The 10,000-nt window shown below is 41.4% G+C and overlaps 1 protein-coding gene across 2 annotated transcripts in view; it reads left to right on the top strand.

Moving 5' to 3' along the window:
• The window catches only part of LOC133981635 (sodium channel protein type 4 subunit alpha B-like), a gene marked incomplete at its 5' end in the record, with an annotated part of 23,790 nt that overhangs the window by 2,322 nt on the left and 11,468 nt on the right, over positions 1 to 10,000 (top strand). Inside the window, 12 exon segments of one of the 2 annotated variants that reach the window (XM_062420425.1) lie at positions 746 to 949; positions 1,237 to 1,315; positions 1,777 to 2,006; positions 3,396 to 3,467; positions 3,579 to 3,680; positions 5,687 to 6,043; positions 6,687 to 6,861; positions 6,981 to 7,054; positions 7,265 to 7,331; positions 7,594 to 7,748; positions 8,504 to 8,677; positions 9,222 to 9,335. In XM_062420425.1, the coding sequence (XP_062276409.1) occupies positions 746 to 949; positions 1,237 to 1,315; positions 1,777 to 2,006; positions 3,396 to 3,467; positions 3,579 to 3,680; positions 5,687 to 6,043; positions 6,687 to 6,861; positions 6,981 to 7,054; positions 7,265 to 7,331; positions 7,594 to 7,748; positions 8,504 to 8,677; positions 9,222 to 9,335 (1,803 nt within the window). 2 annotated transcript variants of the gene reach the window in all.

The following is a 10,000-nucleotide window of genomic DNA, read 5'->3' as shown; positions in this document are numbered from 1 at the left end:
TGTAAAAATGGTCATAATGGTTAAAAAACAATTGAATGTTTCGTTTAAATCCTCCTGTTTTCCTCGAGTCAAGGAAGGAAAGGAGGAAGGAAGGGAGGAAGAAGGAAGGAAAGGAGGAAGGAAGGATGGAAGGAAGGAAGGAAGGAAGGAAGGAAAGAAAAGAAAGAAAGAAAGAAAGAGAGAAGGAGAGAAGGAGGGAGGGAGGGAGGAAGGACATATGGAAGGAAGGAAGGATGGAGGATAGAAGGAAGGAAGGGAGAAAGGAAAGAAGGAAGGGAGGAAGGTAGAAAGGAACGGAGGAGGGAAAAGAAAGAAGGCAGTTGGGAGGAAGGAAGGGAGGGGGAGAAAGGAAAAGAAGAAGGGAGGAAAGAAGGAACAGTCAAAACAGACAGGGTCAATTTGCATGTTGACCAATACAACATGACTAACATCTGTTGACAATTGATTAGTGAAATTTGAAGTTTTCTAAAGTTCAGTTTGACTGTACGGATGAACCCTTTTTTTCACCTTAATTCACCAGGTTAGGTGATCATCAATAATTTATCCCAAAAATATTTAAATTCTGAGAGTATTTGAGGCTTTTTCTGCCTACCAAAGATTTCAAGCTAATGAATATCTCCCCTGCACCCCTGATACAAATACATACATGTAGTCTTGTTAATATTTGAGTGAGTGTGTGCCATCTGCTGTCTTGTCACATATATCACTGTGTCATCTGCATACATATCCACCTGTCTTTCTACAGACTGTGCGTGCAACAGCTATACAAACCATAATCTACTTTGCGATGGTCCTCTTCCCCGCCTCCTTCTACCTGCTCAGCCTCTTTATGGGTATGGTTGCCATGGCGACGGCTGAGCGCAGTGAGGCCAGTGCCGCCGAGGCCAAGCGGAGAGAAGAAGATTTCGCCGAGATCCTGCAAGCGCTGAAGAAGTGCGAGGTGGAGGAGGTGAGATCATCACCGGTGGTAGTTTAACGTCTTGACAAGTGTTCTTTAGACAGAATTTATCAGCACAAAAGGTCGATATGGAGGAAGAGGTGAGTTTGTATCAACTGCAGGAAGAGAAGAACTTAGAAATAAAGCCTTGTCCCAAGTTAAGACATCTGAGCTAAGTAAATACCCTCCACGCTATTACAGAATTTCACTTTGATTCATGACTTTTTTTTTAAACTCAGATTTAGATCCTAAAAATAGCAAACACGTGTATGTGTGTGTGTTTTGTCTCCACTCTGCAGACTGAGCTCTCTGACAAAAACGATTCAGCACCACAGAGGAAGAATTCGGCAAACAAGCAAGAACACACTGCTTTGGAAGGTACACACACACACACACACACACACACACACACACACACACAAAAAATAAATGTTTTCCCACAGTTTAGTTGGACAAGCCATCCAATTAACTGGTCTGTTTTGTCCTCAGAAATGTCCTATGACAGACACACACACACACACACACACACACACACACACACACACACACACACACACACACACACACACACACACACACACACACACACACACACTCACAAAGCATGTGCTCTACTTCTCAAATTGGTCCTAACAAAGATAGACATAAAAGCACCAACACACACACACATACACTGATTGTCTTAATGTTTGAATAATATTTGACTGTTTAAATTGACAAAATGTTAAAATACATTCATTGAAAGTCACTGAGCCAAATGTCAAATGAACAAATACAAACTTCAACTGCATTGACTTCAGATCTCTCAGTAACCAGTTGTATGTTTCCTGGGTTTAAAGAGGACCACAGGTCGTGTCTTCCATGGTGTTCTTCCTTTGCCGATCGCTTCCCGGAGGTGAAATGTTGTGGCTGTTGGCAGTGGCTCAAACAGCGGCTCTACACCTTCGTCATGGATCCGTTTTTCGAACTTGGCATCGCCATTTGCCTCATCGTCAACGTCTTGTTTTTGTCTATGGAACATTATCCGATGGTAGTAGAATTTTATGGCGTGCTGAGCCACGCAGAGCTGGTGAGTATTTTGGGCTAAAGTCCAAAGCTTTTATCTAAACACTAGGGGTGTGAATCACCAGAGGCTTCACGATACGATGTTATCACGATATTTGTGTCACAAAACAATATTATTGTGATTTTAACCCTCCTGTTGTCCTCGAGTCAAGGAAGGAAGGGAGGAAGAAGGATGGAAAGGAGGAAGGAAAGGAGGAAGAAGGAAGGAAAGGAGGGAGGAAGTAAGGAGGGAAGGGAGGGAGGAAGGAAGGAGGGAAGGGAGGTAGGAAGGAAGGATGGAAGGGAGGAAGAAGGAAGGAAAGGGGGAAGGAGGAAGGAAGGAAGGACGGAGGAAAGAAGGAAGGTAGGAAGGAGGGAGGGAGGGAGGGAGAAAGGAAAAGAGGAAGGGAGGAAGGAAGGAAAGAAGGACAGAGGAAAGAAGGAAGGTAGGGGGGAGGAAAGAAAGAGAGAAGGAGGGAGGGAGGAAAGAAGGAAAGAAGGAAGGGAGGAAGGAAAGGAAAGAAGGAAGGACGGAGGGATGATGGACAGAAGGATGGAAGAAAGGGGGATGGAGGAAGGAAAGAAGGAAGGGAGGAAAGAGAGAGGAAGGAAAGAAAGAGAGAAGGAGGAAGGGAGGAAAGAAGGAACAGTCAAAATAGACAGGGTCAATTTGACCCGGGAGGACGATACGAAGGTTAAATATATTGCGATATATTGCAATTCATTACCTTTCTTCACCTGCAAATTATGTCCCCAAAGGAAAAAAAAAACGTTTCATTTTCCTCTGCAATTCCTATAATAAAAGATCGGTACTTGGCGTCTGTGTATCGATACAATATTGCCATGCAAAATATCGCGATACTATGCTGTATCGATTTTTCCCCCAACCGTAGTGAACACTGAGTGATTTCAGACCAAAACTACACATGGCACGACATTGAATTGATATTTGAAAGTCAGGATGTGACACACTCATGAAAACACTGAATAATTTAAACATTAAATATTATTGAAATGCATGACTGATTAATCAGAACTTGTCACATTCACCAATTTCCCTAAATTTAGAAAGCTAACATAGGTGGCTCTCCATCGGGTCAATCTTTGGCTTCCCCTTTATTGGCATGCTGCTCAGAGGGAAACAGAGGGATAACTAATAATAGTACAACATTATATAAGTGTGTTATATTTTGTATAATAATAATATAAGTTATTATTATTTGTATTATTATTATACAGTTATTATTATCATTATCATTATTATAAATACATTATAATGAATACATATTGGTTGCGTTTTCACCTGTACTTAGAGCTGTTCACTTACAATTTATGCAAATTAATACCAGGTGTAAATGAAGCCTCAGTATTTAACATCACCAAACCTTGACCTCTGACCTTTGGCCCCCTGCAGGTCTTCATATTCATCTACACCCTTGAGATGATCCTCAAACTTGTTGCCATGGGCCTGTGTGGCTACTTCCAGGTCAGACTTCCTCTCCTGTTTGTCACCTAGCTCAGTGATGATGACTGACAGACAGCCGTTGTCATGGTAATGTGTGTGTGTGATGCTGCTTTGTTGTTGCTGTGGTTACAGATGAACTGGAACGTCTTTGAATGCACCATCGTCTTTGGGAGTCTGATGGTGCTGGGTGTGGCTGATGTTTCAGGTTTTTCGATCATAAGAAGCTTACGATTGGTGAGTGTGACTTCAGCATCATCACAACTACAGTCATTAAATGCTATTATTTAATCCCTTCCCCTGTAATATTCTACTAATGAATTTATGATAGATGAGAAACATTTTAGATTGTTTAACCCTTACATTCTATTCAGGGTCAAATGTGACTTTTCCTAATATAACCCCAAATATACAAACATTTTCATAAATTTAATCGTGTGCAGCTGCTACACATTTTTATACATGTAAATCATAGACTGTATATAAAAAAACCAATGGGTGACGTAACATCCGTGACCATTGGTTTGTGGACTGCTGCTCGGAAGCCAATAGTTTCGGATCTGAGCAGCGCCATCTTGAAAATTTCAGGTGCATGCCGGGTAAAAAAAACCCACGGATTCTACGTATATGGGCATCAGGAGGAGCATGAGGCGCCCTCCTGAACCTGTGAACTAATCAACCTGTCAATCACGACGTAGCCACGCCCTAATGCATACCCTGCTTTATCGTCACATATAAAATCAGGGAGGCCAAAATTTCACAAATGAACATCATACTGCATTGAAGAAGGCTTTAAACTAGCGATTGAGACCATAAACACATTTTGAAAACGTTTACTGAGGTTAGAAATCAAGTGAGAAGTTGGTGAATTCTCCATTGACTTGTATAGAGACGGAAGTCCTTTTGACACCAAAACAGTCGCCCCCTGGTGGCCTTTTGATAGAATGCAGTTTTAAGTTACTTCCGCGTTGGCCTCATTTCAGAGGACCGGAACTCCCCGCCTGATGTAGATGTACAAATTCAAACTGTGTTTATTAAAAAAGATTCAAAAATCAGCATTCAAACATGTTGAATTCATCATATTCTATAAAATGTTCTCCTGGACCATAAAACAGTGATTGTACGAGTCTTTTTTTCCGTTTACAGAAGGATTCATCAAACATTTATTAATAACTGTTGGGGAATTTATTAATGTGAATTGGTGCTATTGTAAGTCAGAATATGAACAGTATGTTAGGGTTAAGTATGCTGGGGAAATTACCTTATTTGGCCTCAAACAGGTGAAGCAGTCCCTCCAGGAAATTGTACTTTACAAATGCAATAATTGACTTAAATTCAGCAAATCTCTGCAACTTTTCTGCATGAAATGGCCAAATCAACAGATTGCTTGTGACTTGGCCCAATTGATGCATTTCATGTCCTGCTTACATATGTCATCAGATGGAAGATGAAGACAAATCTCACCTGCAAACAAAAGTTACTGCCATCGACCGTACGAAACAACTTACAAATGGTTTACAACCAGGTGAGGAGTTCCAGTCCTCTGAAATGAGGCCAACGCGGAAGTAACTTAAAACTGCATTCTATCAAAAGGCCACCAGGGGGCGACCGTTTTGGTGTCAAAAGGACTTCCGTCTCTATACAAGTCAATGGAGAATTCACCAACTTCTCACTTGATTTCTAACCTCAGTAAACGTTTTCAAAATGTGTTTATGGTCTCAATCGCTAGTTTAAAGCCTTCTTCAATGCAGTATGATGTTCATTTGGGACATTTTGGCCTCCCTGATTTTATATTTGACGATAAAGCAGGGTATGCATTAGGGCGTGGCTACGTCGTGATTGACAGGTTGATTGGTTCACAGGTTCAGGAGGGCGCCTCTTGCTCCTCCTGATGCCCATATAAGTAGAATCCGTGTTTTTCTTTTACCCGACATGCACCGGAAATTTTCCAGATCCGAAACTATTTGCTTCCAAGCAGCAGTCCACAAACCAATGGGTGACGTCATGGATGTTACGTCCATTTTATATACACTGTGATATTATCATTAAATCAGTGATACAAAATTATCTTCAAGTGACAATAATATCGTTTATTGCGATTATTTCTGAGATAATATATCATCCAACAAAAGTAGTTACATGACAGGCCAACTTCATCCAAAGTGCCATCATCAAAGGCAATTTTTCACCCTGTTGGACATGAAGATTTATTCTACTCTGCCTCTCTTCTCTCTCCTGTCCAGTTACGAGTTATACGGCTGGCCAAGTGGTGGCCGACCTTTAACTTGTTGCTGCGGATCGTGAGGAACTCAATGGGGGCTCTGAGGAACCTGACTCTGTTTCTTGTCCTCATGGTCTTCTTCTTCTCCGTGGCCGGCATGCACCTGTTTGGTCAGAGCTACATTAAATGCGCCTGCAAGATCGCTGTTGACTGTGAGCTTCCTCGCTGGCACATGGCAGACCTCTTCCACTCCTTCCTCGTCGTCTTCAGGATCCTGTGTGGAAACTGGATTGAGTTACTGTGGGACTGCATGGAGGTCTCTGGTCAGGCAACGTGTTTGATTTTCTACATCACGGTCCTGGTCATTGGAAAGCTGTTGGTGAGTCGCTTTGACTGTTACTTCTTTCCTCCCTTCCTTCCTTCCGTCTGTCCTTCCTCCCTCCCTCCTTCTCTCTTTCTTTCCTTAATCTCTCTTTCCTATCTGCCTTCCTTCTGTCCTTCCTTCCTTCTTTCCTTCTCTCCTTCCTCCATCCCCCTTTCTTCCTTCCTTCTGTCCTTCCTTCCTCCCTCCCTCCCTCCTTCTTTCCTTCCCTCCTTACTTCCTTCCTTCCTCCCTTCCTTCTTTCCTCCCTCCCTCCTTCTCTCTTTCTCTCGTCCCCATTACCTTCCTTCTTTCCTCTGTCCTTCTTTCCTCCCTTCCTTCCTTTCTTCCCTTCCTTCCTCCCTCCTTTCCTTCCTTCCCTTCTTTCCTTCCTCCCTTCTTTCCTTCCTCCCTCCTTTCCTTCCTTCTTCCTTCCTCCCTTCCTTCCTTCCTTCCTCCCTCCCTCCTTTCCTTCCTTCCTCCCTCCCTCTTTCCTTCCTTCTTCCTCCCTTCCTTCCTTCCTCTCTCCTTTCCTTCCTTCTTCCTCCCTTCCTTCCTTGACTCGAGGACAACAGGAGAGTTAATATGTATGAAGGATGTGAGGATGCCACTTTTTCCTTCTCTTCTTTTAGTCCTGAATTTGTTGCTGGCCTCTTTGCAGATTCTGGGTCTGTTCATGGGCTTGTTGCTATCCAATCTGGCAGCTCCAGAAGAAGACAAAGAAGGGGTAGGAAAAAATAAAATAAAGATCGCCTTAAACCGCATCAAGAAGGCCTTGACCCATGTCAAACCCAACAACACTGATGGGACCGGACCTGATGGGACCGGACCTGATGGTACGTCTATCTGTTTATCTGTGGTGGTGATATTACATTATATTATACAGATCAATCTGTTGTGTGTGATTTGCTGATTTACTGATTTATTTTCTGGTTTTGAATTTCTTTGTTAGCAGTTACCAGCGAGGGAGACGACAAGAAGGAGTACCTGGCTTTGACTTCTGTGACCACAGCGCAGCCGGTGTCAAAGGTCAGATGATTAAGTGTTTAATAGCCTACAGCATCTCAAATCTGCCCCAACACAGTTTTCTTGTCAATGAACTTAAACTGACTTTAGAGGACTTCATTGTTTGGTTTAGCGTTTATTTAGTTGTGTTTGTTTCTACTGTTTTATCCCTCGCACTAAAACTACTACTGTTATCTCTGTGTGTAAATTCCTGTTTAATATGACGATGTGCAGAAAGTTGAGGAGAAGAAAGGCGATACAGTTCAGGATAGAAACACACCTGAGGACTGCTGCTGTGACAGTATGAACACACACACACACACACACACGCACACACACACACACACACACACACACACACACAAACACACGCACACACACACACACACACACACACACACACACTTTTAAAGGATCTTTATGCAAAAATAAGATTAAAAAACAGACGCCAATCCATGATCAATAAAACCTCTGATGATTCTTTGTGTGTGTGTGTGTGTGTGTATGTGTGTGTGTGTGTGTGTGTGTGTGTGTGTGTGTGTGTGTGTGTGTGTGTGTTTCAGTGTGCCACCAGTGCTGTTCGTTCCTGGAAACAAACACGTCCCGGGGCATATGGAGGATCTGGTCTAACTTCAGGAAATGCTGTCTGTCCATTGTAGAGCACAGATTCTTTCAGTTGTTCATCATCCTCATCATCCAGCTGAGCTGTTTCACTCTGGTGAACACACACACACACGCACACACATACAAACATACATGTCATATGTCACACATGATCATATTCCAACACATTCACCTTACTGCAACACACCCTAACAATTATGACATTTACTGCATATAATACCATATTGTCTTGAATATAAGACAACCCTAATTATAAGACACCCCCCTCCCTTTGCCAACCCTTTCCATGAGATACTAGAAGAGAGCCTTCATCTTTAATTAAAGCATAATGTAACTCCCATGTTAGTGTGTCTATCAGTGAGAACAGTATTTCTTGGCTGTTTAACAGACGATTCAGTCCTCAGAATCTGATGTTGTAAATACGTAAATATTTCAAACTCTTATTCCTGAATAAAATATCATCTTATATTCAGGTCAATTTGACATGAGGTGGAAAAAACATAGAGTAAGAAATACAATGCTTCACAGGACAACAAATAACAAACAAAGGAAGCAAAGATAAACACTATTAAAGTGTTAATGACACGATACTAACTTTAAAAAAAACATTGGTGAAATATATTTGATATAAAAATGACTTGATTACATCTCCTTTGTAGCAAACCTTTAACATTTCTAAATAACATTGATTTTGATTGTTTTCAGTGAAACATGATGAGTTTATGTCTCTGAAAACAAATACAAACATGGATCATGTATAAGTGAAGTTCAGATCCTTAGGTTGAGATGCTCCTGGTTATTGTCAGTGAACATCTGTCCAGGTGGTAACATCAGTTTGTCTGTGAACAGATGGCTGAGGACATCAACCTGGAATCCCGTCAAATTTTGAAGGTGATACTGAAGTACGCAGATCTGGTGTTCACTATTGTGTTCGTGGTGGAGATGATTCTCAAGATGCTTGGCTACGGATTAAAGAGATACTTCACCAAAAACTGGTGCTGGCTCGAGTTCTTCGTCGTAAACGTAAGAACATTAATCAATAACAGTGATTATTGGTGAAATATTGATACTAACTTCTTCACAGTTCTTTCATATTTTGCCTGATAAAAGAGATAGAGATGTATAAATGAGTATCGTCTGCATAGAAGTGAAAGAAAACACTTGAGGCAAAAGGTCTTTGAAGTGAGTAAAAATTGAAATATTTCGAGATAAATGTTTTTTCATTCTATATATCTGTATCATCTATGTATGATTGTCTGTAAAGGGTGAGGACTGTACTGGGCTGTAAAACAAATACCAGTTAATTCCTGCCTATGAAGACAGTACATAGTTTGACAATTCAACAGTGTGTTTGTATTTGTCATTAAAAAAAGGTCCAGACAGATTTCCGAAAAAGACATTTGGAGACTCCTTAAATAAAAAAAACATACTGATTATGACAAAATCACAAGAAATAGAGAGACGGAAAACTAGCAGATAGTGGTGTTGTAGCAGAGTTAACAAGGCTAAACATAATGTTCTTTTGCTCTGTGTTTAACATTCACCTGTGCTGTGATGTCACCCTCAGGTGTCCCTGATTTCTGTGACAATCAACATGCTGGAATTGTCCAACGTTTTACCCTTCAGGGGCTGGAAGACTCTGAGGTCTCTGAGGATGTTGTCTTTCTTCAGAGGCACAAAGGTAAGACAGGCTCATCCAAATTAGGTTTGGGTCATTGAAAACTTTTTTCATTGAAAAACTTTAATCAATTGAGCTGTGTCTAGTTATGAAGAGTTCATTAACAGCTACTGTAGAGCAATTTTCACTTCCAGCCACTAGGAGGAGCTCTAAGCTTCTGTTAACCGTTAATAGAGAGAGAACTCAACAATAGGCGCCATTTTGTCACCATACGATCCGCTGGTTCTGAGTGCAATTTAACGAGGAAGAGATGCTATGTCTAAATAAAGCGTTTGTTTTTGCCAGTGACAGGCTCATAAATGTCATTATCATTGGGTCACAACATGGAAAGGATCCCTACAGAAGTACCTCTGTGTGTGTTTACCACAATAACTGTTTAAAGAACGTTAAAATGACCATCGGTAGTCAGTCATCCCAATCAGTGTTTACCTTTCTCTTCTTCTACTCCCTGGCGTAACATTGGTGTTCATAGTTGTTCACTGAAAATAAATGTGTGTGTGCATGAGTGTGTGTACGTAAATCTCTCGTAAGTCTTGCAGAGCTGCATTTATAGTATTATATCTAAATCTCTCTCTAAATCTCTCTCTAAATATATCTCTCTTTCACTCACACACACACAAACACACACTGACACACGAACATGCACACACACCTTCTTCCCTCTCTAC

Source organism: Scomber scombrus, chromosome 6 (assembly GCF_963691925.1).
Source record: "Scomber scombrus chromosome 6, fScoSco1.1, whole genome shotgun sequence".
NCBI lineage: Eukaryota > Metazoa > Chordata > Actinopteri > Scombriformes > Scombridae > Scomber > Scomber scombrus.
The sequence above is the reverse complement of the archived record's forward strand: the minus strand, read 5'-3'. Positions and strand labels throughout refer to the sequence as shown.